Here is a 20,455-nt window from a genome sequence, read left to right as displayed (position 1 = left end):
GTTCCTGTTGTGGTGCAGTGGGTTAAAGATCTAGCCCTGGCTGGAGACTTCTACATGCTGTGAGTGTAGACAAGGAAGAGAAAAATTGAAACTTTGAGATTATCTGAAAAGTTACTTCCACCTCTAATATCTCATGCTTTGATATTCAAAAGAGGCTTAAAATCTGAGTTAAAGCATATTCAGATTTTGTTGCCCATAAATAGTCTGTCAATATCTAGTATATGCCTTATAGGGTAAAAGCATTATGCTAGGCACACAGTAAACTGGTAGTGATGTCATATAATAAATGGATAGGTAGGCATTTATATCCTTTATTTCTGCAGTTAGAATGTGTTAGGGAAATTTAAGGATTTTTATAATTTTCTTCAGAGAGATCTTAGAAATGATATATCAGAGAACATTGTTTAGTTAGTAAATGTTATTTATACACTGATGCTGAGCTCTTTTCTTGGCACTTTTGAAAATACATGAGATGTATAAGATAATCTGTACCTTTAAAAAGCAATGATGTTTCCATGTCTTGGCTATTGTGAATAGTGCTGCAGTGAACATGTGGGTGCATGTGTCCTTTCTCAAGGAAAGTTTCGTCTGGATATATGCCCAAGAGTGGGATTGCTGGGTCATATGATAGTTCTATGTATAGTTTTCTAAGGTACCTCCATACTGTACACACACACACACACACACACACACACACACAATGGAATACTACTCGGCCATAAAAAAGAACAAAATAATGCCATTTGCAGCAACATGGGTGGAACTAGAGACTCTCATACTGGGTGAAGTAAGTCAGAAAGAGAAAGACAAATACCTCATGATATCTCTTACATCTGGAATCTAATATATGGCACAAACGAACCTTTCCACAGAAAAGAAAATCATGGACATGGAGAATAGACTTGTGGTTGCCAAAGGGGAGATGGAGGGAGTGGGATGGATGGGGTTCTTGGGGTTAATAGATGCAGACTATTGCCTTTGGAATGGATTAGCAATGAGATCCTGCTCTGTAGCACTGGGAGCTCTGTCTAGTCACTTATGATGGAGCATGATAATGTGAGAAAAAAGAAAGTATACATGTATGTGTAACTGGGTCACCATGTTGTACAGTGGAAAATTGACAGAACACTGTAAACCAGCATAATAGAAAAAAAAATAAAAGTTATATATATAAAAAACAAAAACAAAAAACCAGTGATGGAAAAAAATGGCAATATCCAGGGAAGTTCTCAGCAATAATTGTTCCATGAAGCATTTGTCTCCAGTGTCCTGCCCCCACAGTGAGTGACAGCTGATCCCTTCCTCCCCAGGAGACCCTCTAAAACCTGCAGATAAAATTTTTAGGACAGCAGTGCAAGCCTGAATTAAAAAATGAACTTCAAAGAATAAAGCTCAGCACTAAAATAACTCTAAGCCCATATACTTGTACCTACTGTTTTTTCCCACAGTTTCTTGGTTATTTTTACATTTTAATACACAATTACACATGGAAGTAAACATCTGCTAGACTAATCTATGCTGGACTTAAAGGCAGTCTGTACTCCTCCTTACACTCTTGCTTTAAAACGCTTCTTTAGTTTGAGAAAAACCCTCTAGTCTAGTTGGCATGTAATGTATTGAATTCCTGCATCATTTACAAGATCTTTTTCTTGAGTCACCACATTTCTAAGCTCTGCCAAAGTTTGACTTCTTCAGAGGGTGTCAGAAGCCATGATGAGATCCTCTGGAGCTGATTGCATGGTAACTCAACAAAGAAATTCCTTTGTGTTTTTTTTTTGTTTTTTTTGTTTTTTTTTTTTTTTTTAAAGGCTTTTGTGTTTTGCTTCAGTTTAATGAGTAACCATTTCATTGGCCTTCCATTCATCCAGCAGATGTTTACTGAGTACCTACTGTGTGGCAGGAACTTTTCCATTTGTCCAATGAATATTTACTGAGTGCCTCCTCTGTGCTAGAAACTGTTTCAGGTCCTGGGGTATAGTAGTTAACAAAGGGACCTTTTTTCAGTGAGTTTATATTTCAAATAACCTTAATAGAACAATCCTTCCTTTACATATCTGTCTTATTTGTGTCAAAAAATTGTACTGGTGGCCTATATTGTTTCCATTAAGAAATTGTTGATACAACTCTAAATGTAATAAAATTCATTGAGTTGTTTTTTTTTTTAAAGTTATTGAACAGGATTTTTTTTAAACTTCCAGTAGGAAAAATCTTTGTTTAAAGTACAAGAAAAAAGTGACTGGTGGATCACATTGTGCTGAGGATTTGTTTGCAGTTTTTTGTTTTGTTTTCTGTTTTTCGCCCTCAACAGAAAATGATTATCTGTTACTTAATCTTGTGAATTAACAATGAAAGGTGGCGATGAAATTCATTGCCTTATTTGTTAATATGGAAATACCTGAAGCGTTTTATGTTGGTGATCAGTATATAATTCTATGAAAAATTCCTATTGAGGAAGACTTAAGTCATAGACAGTGATTTATCATTTGCCCTTGTTAAATTTTCTCTCCAGTAAAATTGGTTCTCCACCCAAGACTCCTGTAAGTAATGTAACGGCTACCTCAGCTGGGCCCTCTAATGTTGGAACTGAGCTGAATTCTGTGCCTCCCAAATCCAGCCCATTTATAACTAGAGTACCAGTGTATCCTCAGCATTCTGAAAACATCCAGTATTTTCAAGATCCAAGGACTCAGATACCCTTTGAAGTCCCACAGTACCCACAGGCAGGTAAGTAATTTTAGATAATTCTAAGAAAAAAAGAAACTAATAGGACATTTGTTATAAGTTAGTGAATCATTTATATCTATCTAGAATATCTACATGAAAAAATTAATCCTTTGGACTACATGATCCCCAAGTTTTCTTCCTGTCCTAAGAATCTGTGATTCTATATGCCAGTGATTTTTTAAAGTTCTCATTCCTCTGAATCAAATATAGGGTCCATGGATGAGCTTCATTGAGTTCTTTAAATTTTCTGAAATGGTAAACTAAATGTTTGGTTTAAATATACTTAAGTATAATTTTGGAACGATAGTACACAACTTACATAGATTACAAAAGAGATCTTTAATTTCTGCTCCCAAAAAAGGTTAAGAATCAAAATGATATAATTAAATTACAGTCCAAAAGCTGTGGCAATAAATGCCCTAGAAGAAAATTTACCAGGCCATCTGTCAATACCTTGTCATGTCTTTTTAAGGAGCAGTTTAACAAAATATTGAACATGAATGGTTTTCATATAGTGGTATCTTGAAAGCATGTATTTTCTTTCCAAACTGGAGTGACTGAAGTTCAAAGCTTATTCTATTTTCCCACATTAAAGGCTGATTTAGACTTAAACCATTAAAAAAAAGAATATGTTAAATTTTACTAAGATTACATTAAATATTCCTCTTTCCAATTTTCAAGGATACTATCCACCACCTCCAACGGTACCAGCTGGTGTGGCTCCCTGTGTTCCTCGCTTTGTGAGGTCCAATAATGTTCCAGAGTCCTCCCTCCCACCTGCTTCCATGCCATATGCTGATCATTACAGTACATTTTCCCCTCGAGATCGAATGAATTCTACTCCTTACCAACCTCCTCCTCCGCAGCCGTATGGACCAGTTCCTCCAGTACCTTCTGGAATGTATGCTCCTGTGTACGACAGCAGGCGCATCTGGCGCCCACCTATGTACCAACGAGATGACATTATTAGAAGCAATTCTTTACCTCCAATGGATGTGATGCACTCATCTGTGTATCAGACATCTTTGCGGGAAAGATATAACTCATTAGATGGGTATTATTCAGTGGCTTGTCAGCCACCAAGTGAGCCAAGGACAACTGTGCCTTTACCAAGGGTAAGTGATAAAGGAACTGGGAATACTACCGTAGTGTAGTGGTTAAGATTCTATTGTCTGGTGTCAGACCACTCAGGTGTATTTCCTGGCTCCTCCACTTACTAATTGCATGACTTAGGGAATTTACTTGACTTCTCTATGTCAGTTTTTTCATAATTGATGGGAATAGTAGTAGTACCTCCCTCATAAGGGTTTTGTGAGGATTAAATCAGTAAAAGCAAAGCTCTTAGAATTGGACCTGATGCATATCAGTGCTCAATAAATGTTATGTTTGGATAGGAAACTGATGGGAAGGTAACTTCAAAATACAAAGATAGGGCCTGTTTTTAGTATCCCCATATATATGCAGTCATATTCCAAAAACCAGGAAAGTGTGAGTGCTTCAGATTTTACTTTTAACATTTGCCTAAATATTAACTCTCTTGTTTGAGTGTGTGGAGAATAGGCTAGGGTGACTTCTACTGTATATTTTTTTGTCCCAACAATATATGTTCACATTATTTCTACAGAGCATAGTTAAATTTATTTACCACTCCCTAGATGATCAAGATTGTTTCTTTTATCCCTCCCCTCAGGAACCTTGTGGTCATTTGAAGACCAGTTGCGAGGAGCAAATAAGAAGAAAGCCAGAGCAGTGGGCACAACAGTACCACACTCAGAAAGCACCTCTTGTCTCTTCAACTCTTCCTGTGGCAACACAGTCACCAACACCACCTTCTCCTCTATTCAGTGTAGACTTTCGCACTGATGTAAGAAAGGTTTTATTAATCACTTCATGTTGCAGGGATAGGTCAGAAAACTGACTTCAGAGCACCCATTCAAGCAAGGTTAACTATGTTGGATATTTTGCATTGGTTTGGTTGCAGCTGATTTTAATTTAATAAATACTGAGTATGTAAGCACTATGGCTAGGTATCGTGAGACTCTGAAGATAATTAAATCAGTCCTTGCCCACCAAGAATTCACAAATCTTTCTAGCAGTATAATTTTATTATTTTTATGGTTTTTATTGATAATAACATTTATAGCCCCCATTTATTGAGCACCTACTTGTGCAAGGCACTGTGCTAAGCATTTACTTAAGGTTATTTTATTTACTTCGTACAAAATCCTCAGGAGGCAGGTCTTACCCATATTTTGCAAGTTAGGAATCCTGCTCAGAGAAGTTAAGTAATTTGCTCAAATTGTAATTGTAGCCTATAAGTAGGTTGGGTTTGAAATCATGTCTATCTGAGGCATTTCTTTCCTACCTCATAGGAGGTGCAGAAATGCCTACTATGTTATTCATGGTGTTTTAAATCACTGTTAATAATTGTTCTTGTTGTTACAAAATAAGTTGTTTTTCTTTTTTTTTTTTTCTGTCTTTTTGCTATTTCTTGGGCTGCTCCCGCGGCATATGGATATTCCCAGGCTAGGGGTCAGATCGGAGCTGTAGCCTCCAGCCTACACCAGAGCCACAGCAACATGGGATCCGAGCCCGCGTCTGCAACCTACACCACAGCTCACAGCAACGCCGGATCGTTAACCCACTGAGCAAGGGCAGGGACCGAACCCGCAACCTCATGGTTCCTAGTCGAATGCGTTAACCACTGCGCCACGACGGGAACTCCAAGTTTTTTTTTTTTTGTTTTTTTTGTTTTTTTTGTCTTTTGTCTTTTTTTGTTGTTGTTGTTGTTGTTGCTATTTCTTGGGCCGCTCCCGCGGCATATGGAGGTTCCCAGGCCTGGGGTCGAATCGGAGCCGTAGCCACCAGCCTGCGCCAGAGCCACAGCAACGCAGGATCTGAGCCGAGTCTGCAACCTACACCACAGCTCACGGCGACGCCGGATCGTTAACCCACTGAGCAAGGGCAGGGACCGAACCTGCAACCTCATGATTCCTAGTCGGATTCGTTAACCACTGCGCCACGACGGGAACTCCCAAGTTGTTTTTTTTAACCAGAGATTATTTTAATATACTCTGTTTTCAATACTATTTTTTTTAAGGTTTTTTTTTTGTTTTTTTTTTAGGGCCATACCTGCAGCATATGGAGATTCCCAGGCTAGGAGCTGAATCAGAGCTTATAACTGCTGGCCTACACCACAGCCATAGCAACATCAGATCCAAACCTTGTCTGCGACCTACAACACAGCTCATGGCAATGACGTATCCTTAACCCACTGAATGAGGCCAGGGATCAAACCTGCGTTCTCATGGATACTAGTCAGATTAGTTTCCACTGAGCCATAATGGGAACTCCAATACTCTTATATTTAGAACAAATCATTTTGTTTGTTTGTTTGTTTTGGTTCATCTGATTTATTCCCTGTCCCTAGAAATTCTAACATAAAAACTCTTTTTCTGTGGTTTCCATTGAGGCTCACCGGGTTAAGAACCCCACATAGTGTCTGTGAGGGTGTGAGTTCAGTCACTGGCCTTGCTCAGTGGGTTAAGGATCCGGCATTGCCGCAGGCTTCATCAAAGGTTGCAGATGTCGCTCGGATCCTGCGTTGCTGTGGCTATGTTGTAGACCCGCACCTGCAGCTCTGATTTAACCCCTAGTCTGGGAACTTCCATATGCTGTAGATGAGGCCTTAAAAAAAAGAAACAAAAACAAAACTTTTTTATAATCTTTTCATCATGAAAAATTTCAAGTACATGCAAAAGCAGAGAGTTGTAATAAACTTTGTGTACCCGTTACTTACAGTTATCAACTCTGCCACTCTTGTTTCATTTATACCCCCTCTCCCAACTGGATTATTACTATTATTACTTTGGTCTTTGTGTCTTTGTGCCGTATGTGGAGGTTCCCAGGCTAGGGGTCCAATGGGAACTACACCAGAGCCACAGCAACGCCAGAGCCACAGCAGCACCGGATCTCAGCTGTGTCTGCGACGTACACCACAGCTCGTGGCAACACTGGCTCCTTAACCCACTGAGCGAGGCCAGGGATTGAACCCACACCCTCATGGATCCTAGTCGGGTTCGCTAACCACTGAGCCACGACAAGAACTCGCCAACTGGATTTTTTTGAAGTAATCCTAGATAACATATTTTTCCATCTATAAATATTTCAGTAAACCATTGACTTTTTTTTTTTTTGTCTTTTTTTTTTTTTTTTTCTATTTCTTTGGGCCGCTCCCGCGGCATATGGAGGTTCCCAGGCTAGGGGTCTAATCGGAGCTGTAGTCCCCGGCCTACACCAGAGCCACAGCAACGCAGGATCCGAGCCGCGTCTGCAACCTACACCACAGCTCACGGCAACGCCGGATCGTTAACCCACTGAGCAAGGGCAGGGACCGAACCCGCAACCTCATGGTTCCTAGTCGGATTCATTAACCACTGCGCCACGACGGGAACTCCCCCATTGACTTTTTAAAGTAGATCCAAACTTATCAAACTTAGACTTCTTCAAAGCAGCTAAACAAGAGTGGTAGAGTTGCCTCTTGCTTAATAGAAAAATGTATTTCTCTGTATCCGTTTGTGTATGTATGTATTTTTTGCTTTTTTCATTTTTTTGAAGCACCTTGTACCACGTTAGAGGCATGCTATAAATAATTTTTGATTGGTCTGGATGGTGTCAGTTAGGGGTTCCTTATGAGTTCTTAAAGGACAAATTAAAAAAGAGAAGGCATTCTCTTTTCTATTAATACATAGTATAAATGCAAATAGTATAAATGCTATGTGTTACTTATCACAGTTTTTATATTAGTTATTGAATGTTTAATCATTCATCCTGAAGTGTTGTGAATTCTATAGTAGTTACTTTATAATGTTTGTAAATTTAAGTTTCTTACTAATTGCATATGCCTTTTTTTTTCTTTTTTTAAAATCAGTTCTCTGAAAGTGTGAGTGGCACAAAATTTGAAGAAGATCATCTTTCCCATTATTCTCCCTGGTCTTGTGGCACCATAGGCTCCTGTATAAATTCCATCGATTCAGAGCCCAGAGATGTAATTGCTAATTCAAATGCTGTGTTAATGGTATGATTTGGGGGGCGAGGGTTATCATGCATGTTGACTCAAGTTTTAGAATGATTAAATGCTTTCATCTTCGTATTGTTGCTGTATAACTCATCTGTAAGCTTTAAATTATTTGAGCATTGTTCGGTGTTTTAAGATAGGTGATGGGTCATCATTGAGATCTATAGCTCATGTTAAATTTATCAGAAAACTTAATTATATATGTCTTTTAAAAGCATGTACTTGCATTATTATCTGAAGCAATTGCCAACAATCTTTTTATTAATTTTCTTTTATGTAGGACCTGGACAGTGGAGATGTTAAGAGAAGAGTGCACTTATTTGAAACTCAGAGAAGGACAAAAGAAGAAGATCCAATAATTCCTTTTAGTGATGGACCTATCATCTCAAAATGGGGTGCAATTTCTAGATCTTCACGTACAGGTTACCATACCACGGATCCTGTCCAGGCCACTGCTTCCCAAGGAAGTGCAACTAAGCCCATCAGCGTATCAGGTAATCCATGTAACTATTACTTCATCTGATATGTTCTAGCACTATGCTTTTTTTTTTTTAGGGCCACATCTGAGGCATATGGAAGTTACCAGACTAGGGGTTGAATTGGAGCTGCAGCTGCCAGCCTACGCCATGGCCCTAGCAGCCAAGGATCTGAGCCACATCTGTGACCTATGCTGCAGCTTATGGCAAAGCCAGGTCCTTAACTCACTGAGGGAGGCTAGGGATTGAACCGGGATCCTCACGAACACTGTGTCTGGTTCTTAACCCGCAGAACCACCGTGGGAACTCCTCGCACTGTGCTTTTTAATCCTCACTTTGTTAGATACAGAACATTTCCCTCCATTTAGCCATAGGAAACTCATTTTTAAATGGTTTCGACAAGAGAACATGGCTAGTTGGATAAAATATGGATTTGGGGGGGGGGCAGGTGTCATTCACATCTCTATCTGATTTTTCACTTTTCCGATCATTGTTTCTACATTTCTGTAGATTATGTCCCTTATGTCAATGCTGTTGATTCAAGGTGGAGTTCATATGGTAACGAGGCTACATCATCAGCACACTATATTGAACGGTAACGTTACTCTTAATTCTTTAGGATTCTCTATTCTCAAATTTGTATGTGCTCTCAGAGTGCAGATCTTACCCCATTATTCATGAAATGTACTTCGCTAGTTTTAGCCACGTAACAAATTTCTAAGAAAAATTTTACATCTGCAATAATGACTGAAACTCTCAGGGTTGATCTGTTATGTAAAGCGTATATAGTAATTATACAGTCATTACTGTTTGATTTGCTTCTTTTATTTCACTTTTATAACAATAAACCTATTTCTTTGTAAAGGGACAGATTCATTGTTACTGATTTATCTGGTCATAGGAAGCATTCCAGTACTGGAGATCTTTTAAGCATTGAACTTCAGCAGGTAGGTTCTGTGTCACTCAGCTTTGAATTAAAAAAAAAAAAAAAATACAATAACATATGAAAGTTGTGGCTGGGAGCTGACTTTACTTTTTTTTTTTTTTTCTCCCTTCTAGGCCAAGAGTAACTCTTTGCTTCTTCAGAGGGAGGCCAATGCTCTGGCCATGCAACAGAAGTGGAATTCCCTGGATGAAGGCCGTCACCTTACCTTAAATCTTCTAAGCAAGGAAATTGAACTGAGAAATGGAGAGGTAAGGAAACTGAACCTCTCAGCTTCATGCATAAATACATTTGCTATTTGCTTCTGCTTCATGTTGTTTATGCCATTACTTAGTGTAGCTTTTTCTGATGGATGATTACTTTTAAAACTTGAAATAAAATCATAGTCCCAGATTTCTTTAAAATCAGTCACTGGAATTCCCACTTTAATTTAACAGAGAATCCCCAGTTTCTACAGATATGAAATCAGTATTTTTCTTAATTGCAGAGTGACTATACGGAAGATGCAACTGATACTAAGCCTGATAGGGATATTGAGTTAGAGCTTTCAGCACTTGATACTGATGAACCCGATGGACAAGGTGAACAAATTGAAGTAAGTACCACAATTAGGTATTTAGGAGGTTTTACTCCATTGGAAATTAAAGTACAGAATAGTTTCATACTGAAGGATTAACATTTTGTTTTCATAGGAGATCCTAGACATACAGCTTGGTATCAGTTCTCAAAATGATCAGTTGCTGAATGGAACAGCAGTAGAAAATGGGCATCCCGTCCAGCAGCACCAGAAGGAGCCTCTGGAGCAGAAGAGACAGAGTTTAGGTGAAGACCATGTGATTCTGTGAGTGTTAGACATAAAATTCATGACCAGTGGGCAAAGGGCATGAATATTTAAAGAGAAATAAATACAGTGTTAAATTAATTTTTGGTTTAATCTTATGAGGGAAAGACCTTAGTAATAAGGCAATGATTTGGTCAGTCTGGATTTTTAGGAGAGAAGAGATAAATTTGAACTAACAAAGTGATCCATTTAGTAGGCCTAATCTTGCTTTTTGTTGGGGTAAAAGTTTATGTTTAATGCTCCAGCATCAGATTATGCTTCTTTTGTCTGATAGCCAAACATCCAGACTGCAGTATGGAAAATTGAAGCCAAAATAGGGTTTCCTTTTTTAAAAATCATGTTAGAGTTTTCTTGGCCTTACTGTTTTATATAATTACTGTCAAAAATATGCACTAATCTTGAACTTGATAGCTTGTTGGCCTTAAATTAACCAGTATTCTACTTTTTTATTGTAATTTTTGGAAAATAGAACTTTACTTAGTGACCTCTGATACTGCTTTTCAGTGAAAAACATGCTTTCCTGGGGGCTCTTAAAGTTTGTTTTAACTTTTATTCAGCATGGTTTACTCTTAAAAGTTTTCACTTAAGCTGATTTGTTTTCAATGTCATTTATTTTCTCCCAGGGAGGAGCAAAAAGCAATTCTGCCGGTAACTTCTTGCTTTAGCCAGCCACTCCCAGTCTCCATTAGCAGTGCGAGTTGCCTCCCCATCACCACATCTGTCAGTGTTGGCAACCTCATTCTGAAAACTCATGTTATGTCTGAAGATAAAAACGACTTTTTAAAACCTGTTGCAAATGGGAAGATGGTTAACAGCTGAAAGGAGGTTCATCTTTCAAATTTGTGACCATACCATGGAAGCATTTACACTAGCTTTTTATATATATAATATATATTATATAATGTATATTTTTTTTAAAAAAAAGATATTACTGGGGGCATCCATTTCCTGTGGACTCTTTGATACTTCAAGCCCTCTTGCATTAGCATTATGAAAAAAAAAGAAAATTTACTTTACTAGGGTAACACGTTCACTTTCCAGAAGTGATTGGAATTTGGACATTTAACTTAAGCTTCAAGCAGCTTTTTATGAGTTTGTAGCAATCCGGTGCAGTAACTGAGCCATTTCCTATTTTAAATGGCTTCTATAGAAAATTAACAACTCAGTTATTAAACTAGCAGGATCCTACAATGATACATCTAGTGAAAGTAGACTTAATTAACTTATTTATTTCTATTTTATGTTTCACTGAGAGAAATTTCCATCTCATTCCAGCTGCTTTATTTATCTTTTTCATGGGACTTTGCATGGATTTTTTTTTCTTTTCTTTTTTTTTTTTTTTTTTTTTTAAATTTTGAAGAGTGGAGTTAGACATTCTTACCATAGAATTTTACAGGGTTATATACTAGCTTTCTTTACTGCATTATATGTAGGAGTGTGGTGCAGTGCTTTTATCTGTAGCATTTAAATTTTTTTTCAATTTTCCATTTTTCAGGAATAGTTTCTGCTTTGTTAATATTTATACACAGGCTACTTGTTGAAGTAAGTAATTAAATTATATAACCAAGTGCCTAAGTCTTTCAGCTGATGTACTAGATATTAAATTCTCCTAAGTTATGCAGAATCGTTTTTACAATTTTGATAAATTATGCACTAATGTAATGGCAGTTTTTTTAAATGCAGATTTAAGCCTGTACATTATTGAATCTGATGACTTGGTAAAAGAATCAGGTGCTTTCAGCTTTCTTGAGAAAACCCTGTATGTAGCGTTTGCACTGACTAACAAGATGGTATTGCTGGGTTTTTAATTTAAACTAATTAATTTGGATGTTCATTGCATTATCTTGGTTGAGTATTGTTTATTGTTACTTTATGTTGGGGTTTAATTTTCCTTGTTTTTCTGACTGTTAGTTAGGTTGATAAGACTATGAACCATGTAATAATAGAACATTGGCTAAACCTTTATGCATACTTAAAAACATGAATAATTTCTGCCCTGCTAAAATGTGACTGAAAAGTATTTTGACTTGGCATCTGAAAGTATGCAGTATGTTCAACCAGCCATGCCCCAGATTTGCGAGAGAGATTTTATTGAAACCTAAATTTCAGTCAACATTTGGAAACAAAGGCTGGGCATTCCTTCCTGGTGACCTTAACCTGTAGTTTTATGTCTTTGTTTTTCCCCCTATTTCTTTAAGGTTAGTTTGACTTTTATTATTATTTTTTTAATTAACTTCTGTGAAGTTGTTTACTCTGAAAATTGTACTGGAATATTTTAAGCCAAGCTGATCTTTCACCAGGTGTACTGTATGTAAGGGCTTTTCCTGCTAGCAAGATGCTTAAACAGGATCATGTTATTGGTCGTCTGAGCTATTTAGTTGTTTTACAAAACCACAGCATTGTATCAGATAAGATTTTGATAAAAAGTTTTGTGCACATTTCCAGGGGTGGGAGGGTTGACATTTCCCTGAAATTTCTTGATCAGAATGAGTAAATACTGGTGTTTGATACCTGTCTTAATGAACATGCTCATAAGGTGACTGATAAGTTGTAAATATACCTGAGAAACAAAGGGGTAGTTTTGATATTCTGGTGTCAGTATGGAAGATCTTACACGTTTATTTAATACTCAGATGTATGAAGATGTTTGTTTGTAGCATAACAGCACAGTAGCCTTGACTTCGTTTCCTTTGGTTAGTACTGTACCTTTGTTCCATGGCCAGTGCCCCTTATTCCTACGAAGACATTTTATTTATTTCACTCTGTAACCTGAAATTGAATAGGAACAAGAGTTTTAAACCATGTTACATTAACTTATTTCCGACATTATAAATTAGCCTAGGATATTACAGGAACGTGATTGTTATATAATTTATATCAGAACCTTTCTATAAATATGCGCTTATTACATTCGAAATGCTTCCAATGTACTTTATTTGCTGTTTGCATTTCCAAAAAGGATATGCAAACCAGTATGTCTATTTCATGGATATTTAAATAGTGAGATCTTCCATGTTGAAGGTAATGTATTTTTTTTTAAGATTTTAAAATTGCTATTTTGTTACAAAATAGAGACCTATTAACAGTTTGAGAGCTCCTTATGTGCCCTCAGGGAAAGAACCCTCTGTGCAACAGAACTACGCAAAACATCTTCAGCACGTTCTGAGGGTGAATATATACTACATAAATTGATCTTGTGTATTTAACCTTATCTTTTTAATTTTAAAATTGAAGTTTTGAAACTTGGTTGTGCTCTGCTGGAGGGGGTTGGGATAAACCGCTTAGGTGTTTGCCTACTTGTCCAGTGAAATTACATTTGCATCAGTGTATGTATATACCTGCCAACCTTATTGGTATGTCTCAGAATATTTATATTTAAATAATGCTTGTCTTGCAGCAGGTGATCCCACAAAACAATTAACTCCCTATTCTTAAAAATGTACTCTCTTCCTCACTAACAACATAGGAATTGTTTCTGTGTTGGGATTATTCTGTATTGCATCCTTTATGTAGAGGCCATCTTCTGTTTCTCATGGTGTGTTGAATGTGAAGTAAAGACATTAGTTCTCTGCCGCTTTAGAAGAAAGAGCAGTAGATCTGATCCTTCTTCTGAAAGGTACCTGATGATATCAGAGAGGAAAAAAAATTACAAATCAGACCTGATATGTGACTTTTTAAACTTGGGGGTATTCCCTATCATTTGACCCTTTTACCAACGCGTTGTGATGCACACTTTTGAAGTCAAAGGACATAAAGCAGTAGGAGAGGAAATTAATAATGTTGGTAACTAAACTGCACATGTGGGCTATCTAATTAGGAAAAAGTAGCCTGAGGTCTGGAAAGTGGGAAAATGGTGGGGGTTTTGTGGGGTTTTTTGTTTGTTTTTTTTTTTACTTTGTGTGTGTGCGTGTGGTTTTTTTATTTTTATTTTTATTTTTTATTTCTAAGTCTCATTCTGAGGTCCATATGCCTCATTCAGATACTGTGGATATAGCATCAGTAGTTCTTTCTTTGTGGTCTCATTTCATCTTATGAATTCTGAGAAAGTTACATAAGTATTTCGTCTAGTTGGTACCTGAACAAAACAGATTGTTTTGCCTTTCCTGCCATGACTTTCAATACCATATAGTAAACCGACATCATGCATGAAAGTTGTGCATCGTAATTTTCAAGAGAAGGTACTTCAGTGGGTCAGTGGCGCTGATACTTTTCCTAGTAACTGTTTACTCTCACAAGAGAATAATAAACCTGTACTAGATCTGAAATTTTCGATTTGTATTCATCTGGTCACTGTCACTCAAATTTCAAGTCAATTTTAAGTTTATAAAGCGCATCCCAATTTTATATGCTACCTTGAGAAAATTACAGGATGCACAATGATTTGTAGGAATGTAAAATGGAATCAGTTAAACATTTGAAAACATCGTTTAAAAAAAACTGTCTAGCTTTAGATATTAAAGCTCATGGTGTCTTATTAACAGGGATGGAGTTTGTAATGATCAGATTCAGCATGTGGTTTCAACTTCGAATCTGAATATTTCTTCCCTAGCTTCTTAAAGTCATTTTTTCTGAGCAGACTGTCACCAGTATTGGTAACTAATCATTCAAGGGAAAAGTTGCATTGCAACTATCTATTAGTTTCCTGGAAGAACTTTTCTTGTGTTTTAGTGAATGAAGAGTATTGATGGGATCACTTACTGTAACTCCTTCTAAATAAAAACCCCTTCTGCAAGCAGAACACAAATGAACATGCTCAAGGAGTATCCCATTTTCTGGATAAATTGAATGAATTTGCTAGTTACTCCTTTATACTAGCGGTTTCTTTGTATCCCTTTGCTGGCAAGGGAATACAAGGAGTCAAGGCCACCGATCCAAACACCCCACATTTGAGTGGAGTCCTGTTTTTACTCCAAGAGCAGTTATTCCCCCAGGTCTGAAATTGGCAGTTTTTTCTTTTTTAAAATAAAAATTTTTAAATATCCTTACCAGTGGAACACAGACACTGGCTGCACTTAGTACTGCCAAATCCAAGGTCATTTGCATATATTCCATCAATCTGTCAAGAATTAGGCCTCACTTTATAACCCAAGGCATGGAAGTGCATGCATTCTCTTAGCTGGGCAAACAATTATACTGTAGTTGTGATACAACACATGTGGCTTTTATTTGTACTGCACATATCCACTGTACAGCCACTTGGGAGTATCGTGGTTAGCTTGCAGCAACTGCTGTCTGCATTTATACTGTTTATTGCATATTCTTTTCCCTGGAAGTGAAAGAGAAATGTTTTTCTTGTTGCATTGATTACATTTTATAAATTTGCTTAGCTGGAAAGTTTGGGAAAAGAGGCCTGTTTGTCAATTGTACAACCGATTGTGAAGCTCTAGTGTGAATATTTTTACGTCTGTATTAGACATTTTCTTTGCAAATCTATTGTTCGATTGAAATGTAAATGAAATTAAAGATGGTGTACACCCATCATGTAAAAAGCAGGCACCATCTCTAAGATGGATTTAATGCTCATTTTTAAGGCATATACTCAGCTTCTATTTAAAACTATAATTTAAAATAATTCTGTACAATGAAATGGGGAATATATATGGGAATAAATTCTATTCCATTTATTTCAATTTGAATTTCCAAATTGTAATGTTTCCCTTTGTGCTATAGGAATAGGATTAAATGCGGGAAGGCTAGGATTCATAAGGCCTGTATATGGGGGGAGGGCAGAGATGGAACAATGAGGGTTGTGATGATAGTGAATAGCAAAGAGTGAATTCTGTGTGTTTTTGCTGTAGCACTGAAGTGAAGAGATATTAGCTTTGGCTGTTCACAGAATAGAGCATCATGATTTTCAGTGTTTGAGAGAAAATTGATGGAAAAAGTTTGCAGTACTTGACATGTATTTGCATGCACAAAATAAAATTATTTGTCCACCTTAAAAGTTGTTTGTTTAGTGTCAATATTAAGTTTATAGTGCATTTTAGTTATCTTGACTTCCTTGGTAATTTTTTGGTTTAACTAAGCTACCAGGATATTCCTGGAGATTTAAATAATCACCTGCCCCATGCCTACATCACTGGGAAGGATCAGAGAGAAATTAATAGGCCAGGGAGGTAGAAACATTCCTTAATTTGATCACTTTATTCATTCACTATAGACTACTTTCTACGTGGGAGATGAGGATATAGATGATACTAGCAGTTCACAGTCTAGATGGGAAAACAGGACAATTACTCAGATAACTAATCCAAAGCAGTATGTTATAGAAGTATGAAGACTGTTCTCTGGAACCTCAGCATGTAACAGAGAATGGCCTGAGTGGATCTAGACGTTTTCGCTGGGCCTTGAGTAGTTTTACTCGTTCACTCAACTGACAAATGTTAAGCCCCTGTCTGTGCTGGTCAGTGGAGTTAAAGGTCAGTGAAACAAGAGGCCTTTCTCTAGAAGCTCTCAGTGTGGAATATGGGAGAAAAATCTGAATCACCAGCTCAGAGAATTCTGTTCTAGTATAGGGTGTATGGAAACTCTAGCAGGGAAACGATGGGGTGCGTGGTGGTGGTGAGCCAGAGGAATTGCTTCTTTGAGAAATGACCTCAGGCTAGACCTCGTAGGCTGAATAATTCACCAAGCAAAGCCAAGGGGAGAAAACACCCCGGCACCTACTCTACCTTCATACAACCCACTCTGTGTCCTAACAGGCCTCCACTGTAGATATTATGATCCCTGTTTTATATTTGAGATGTTTAGGAACTTGTCCAAGACCCCATAGCTAGAAAGTAACAACAGAGTCAGAATTCTGATTCAAGTCTCGTTGTACTGTCCGAAGGTGGTGATGGTAATGTTGGAACCTATTTTAGCTGTGTTACAGTGGAAAGAGTGTTTGAGGAATAGCTTAACCTGCTCTTAGAGCGCTTAATACGTTCTAGACACAGAGCCAAGTCGAATAGGTATATTATCATCAAGAACCACTATTATCACCATTCTACAGATGAGAAAACAGGCAGAGACCTGAGAGAATTTGCCCAAGGTCACATGACCAGAAGAGGCAGGTAGGGACCTCTATGAAGGACGTTGAATACTATACTAAAGAGACTGTTAGGGAAGTTCTCTGGTCTAGTGGATAAGGATCTGGCATTGTCACTGCTGTGGTGTGCGTTTGATCCCCTGGCCCAGGAACTCTGGGGTTGGTCCCCAAGAAAAGACTGTTAGGGAGTCTTGGAAGTTAGATGATCTGATCAGTTTGGGGTTTTAGAGGATTGCTTTGGCAGTAGAGTGAGGTGAAGTTGGCGACAGACCAGCAGGGAGGCCAGGTCATCAATCTAGGTAAGAAGTGTTTAGAGCATGGCCACAGTGAGGATGGAGGAAAAGAGGTGGATTTGGAAAAATAAGAGCAATTGACAGGATTTGTTGTAAAGGAAGCATATTAGATACCTACACATTATAGTGGATTAAATTTGGTTTAGAATCCCAGACTTTGTTGCTGAAAACAGACCAATATTTGTGAAACGAATGATCTTGTATAAGCCGTGGAGTGATCATTGAGATCAGGAAGCAGGAGAGGAAGAAGCATGGAGAGTTGATCCAGGCAAAGGAGAGGAAACTGACTGAAGGAAGTAAAATCCCAGGAAGATTGTTTCCTTTATAATTTCCATGTACTGAAGCCAGAGTGATTTTGAAAAGAGTCCGTCTGATCATTTCATTCTTGTGCTCAAAACCCTCCAAGATGCTTCTCATCTCACTCAGAGTGAAAGCCAAAGTCTTGTCTTTGCTACTTTGCACACTGTGCTCTAGCCGCACTGGCCACTAAGTTCTTCAGCTAGCCCGCCTGATGTGTTCCCATCGTGGTGCCTCTACCCCTGCTGTTCTCCAACGGCGCAGGCTTCCCCCACCCCTGTCAGACATCTTCATCACTAGATCCCTCACTTTCAAGTCTTTACTCGAAAGTCAGCCTCAGTGAGAGCTGGATGGAGAGTAACAGGAGTGCAAGCCATGAAGCAGTGCTGTTTGAAATACATGTTTTAATCCAAGAGACTGGATGAGATCAAGTGAAATATTTTTTTACCCTTGTATCGGAAATAATTATCGATTCACAGGAATTTGCCAAAAATAATAGAGAAGACATATACCTTTACACAGTTTCCCCAATGGTAGCATCTTGCTAACATCAAAACCGGGAAATTGACCTTAGTTACAAATCTACAGAACTTACTCAGATTTGACCAGTTTTTATATGCAATCATCTGTGTGTGTGTGTGTGTGTGTGTGTGTGTGTGTGTGTAGTTCAGTTTTTTCACATGTAGATTTGTGGAACCACCACTGCTCTCAAGATAACAGGACTGGAAAAAAAAGAACACAATTGTTCCATCACCTCAGGAATCTCTCATGTTACCCCAATATATTAATATCCATTCCTCTCCCTACCTTCATCCTCCCGTCCCTAGTCCCTGGCAACCACTGATCTCTTCTCCATCTCTATAATTTTTGTCATTTTGAGAATGTTACATAAATGAAATGGATACAGAATGTAACTTTTTCAGATTGGCTTTTTTCACTCAGCATAACTTCCTTGAGATCCATCCAAGTTGTTGCATGTATTAATAGCTTGTTCCTTTTTATTGCTGAGTAATAATACCATGGTGTGGATGTACCACATTTTGTTTAGACACTCACCGTTGAAGGACATTTGGGTTGTTTAGATTTTTTTTGACTCTTACAAATAAAGCTGCTATGAACATTTGTGTACATGTTTTTGTGTGGACATTAAGTTTTTGTTTCTGAAGTACTTTTTGAGCAAATAGATTGGTGTATTTGGTCTGCCTCTGAAGGAAACGAATAAATTAGACTCTCTGGTCTTAACTTCAAACTGGACAAATTTCTTCAAAATACAGTTTACCAAAACAGATATGGGATGAAAGGAAAATTGGAATATCTCTTGTGGAGTTCCCATCGTGGCTCAGTGGAAACGAATCTGACTAGCATCCATGAGGGACACAGGTTCAATCCCTGGCCTCACTCAGTGGGTTAAGGATCTGGCATTGCTGTGAGCTCTGGTGTAGGTTGCATCCGCGGCTCAGATCTAGCATTGCTATGGCTCTGGTGTACGCCAGCAGCCACAACGCCAATTTGACTCCTAGCCCAGGAACCTCCATATGCCGCAGGTGTGGCCCTTAAAAGACACCAAAAAAAAAATATATATATATATATATATATATATATCTTGTATTAGTCACCTATTATCACATAACGAAGTATCCTCCAATTTAGTGACTTAACAGAACTACATGAATTATTTCACAGTTTCTGTAGGTCAGAAATCTGCATGTAACTTGAATAAATCCTCTACTCTGGGTCTCTCACAGTTGAGGCTTGCAGTCTAGGTGTTAGCTGGCTCTGGCTCTCTGGCGAAGGGTCTGCTCCCAAGCTCACTCCACTTATTGTTGGCAGGATTCAGATTCTCCTCAACTGTTGGGATGAAGATCTCAGGTTTTGCCCTTAGATCTGCAGGTTTGCCCTTAGGTCTCTGCCACTTGAGCCTCTCTGTAGGGTGGCTCACAGTCAATATCGTAGCTTGGCTCATGCAAGCAGGAAGAGCCTGGGACTGAGCAGGGTGGGGGTGAGGCTGCCTGTATGCCTGCACAAGAGAGATGGACAGAGGGACACTGAGACAGTAAGGGAGAGCACTATGAAGAAGTCACACTCTTTTATAACTGAATCTTGGCAGTAATAGCCCATCAGTTTTGTCATTATTCCTTAGAAGCAAGTCACTAGGTCAAGACCACACTTAAGGACTGATACAGCTCCCGAAGACCTCTGCTTCCTTTTATTCATGTCCTGTGTGACCCCCTTCTTCTGAGTGTGCACTGGACCTAGGAACTTCTTTATCCCTCATCAGGAGATAAAAAACCATGGAGGAGATGTTTGATATAAAAATTATTAAAATTTAGAGTAGATGAGGGACTGTAGATAAAAGGAAATTCCATATGGTACCTTTTGGCTTAGGAAGAGTACCTAAGAAAGGACAAACTTGAAAAGGAGCCTCTTACCAAGACTGGGGTTCAGACTTCTTTGGAGAAGGTGAAGTTCAGCCTGCTGGGCAGCAGAGAAGTTTGCCGGTTTGCCCAGGCTGGGACTCCTTGCTGGCAAACAGAAAGCAAGTCTCTGGACGACAGGTGAGCTGCACAGGAGCCTGTCAAGGGAACTGACACCACTGCAGACAGGAAACCTTTGGCTGCCAGGGCAGGCACGTGGCCTTTGGGTGCCAATCTCCATGTTGAAAGGACCATGGGAAAATTACTGCTAAGCCAAATGGAGGTTGCAAGGTCCTCAAGAAACCACTTGGGCTGGGCCCTTGGCTGGGGAAGAACTCCACTGGGTATCCTTGTAGCCACACC

The 20,455-nt window shown here is 38.5% G+C and overlaps 1 protein-coding gene across 4 annotated transcripts in view; it reads left to right on the top strand.

The window, feature by feature from the left end:
• Positions 1-18,770, top strand: part of RC3H2 (ring finger and CCCH-type domains 2) — a 52,699-nt gene extending 33,929 nt beyond the window's left edge. For 2 of the 4 annotated variants that reach the window (XM_013993835.2, XM_021068506.1), the window contains 11 exons: positions 2,510-2,724; positions 3,406-3,839; positions 4,415-4,588; positions 7,655-7,801; positions 8,082-8,295; positions 8,788-8,872; positions 9,143-9,224; positions 9,337-9,471; positions 9,708-9,815; positions 9,913-10,061; positions 10,685-18,770. In XM_013993835.2, coding sequence (XP_013849289.1) covers positions 2,510-2,724; positions 3,406-3,839; positions 4,415-4,588; positions 7,655-7,801; positions 8,082-8,295; positions 8,788-8,872; positions 9,143-9,224; positions 9,337-9,471; positions 9,708-9,815; positions 9,913-10,061; positions 10,685-10,880 — 1,939 coding nt within the window. In that variant the 3' untranslated portion in view covers positions 10,881-18,770. The remainder of the gene's footprint in view (positions 1-2,509; positions 2,725-3,405; positions 3,840-4,414; positions 4,589-7,654; positions 7,802-8,081; positions 8,296-8,787; positions 8,873-9,142; positions 9,225-9,336; positions 9,472-9,707; positions 9,816-9,912; positions 10,062-10,684) is intronic. The other 2 variants (XM_013993836.2, XM_013993837.2) reach the window with 2 other exon arrangements.

This window comes from Sus scrofa, chromosome 1, assembly GCF_000003025.6.
Source record: "Sus scrofa isolate TJ Tabasco breed Duroc chromosome 1, Sscrofa11.1, whole genome shotgun sequence".
Classification (NCBI taxonomy): Eukaryota; Metazoa; Chordata; class Mammalia; order Artiodactyla; family Suidae; genus Sus; species Sus scrofa.
Note: the sequence above shows the minus strand (reverse complement) of the source record. Positions and strands in the feature narration are given on the sequence as shown.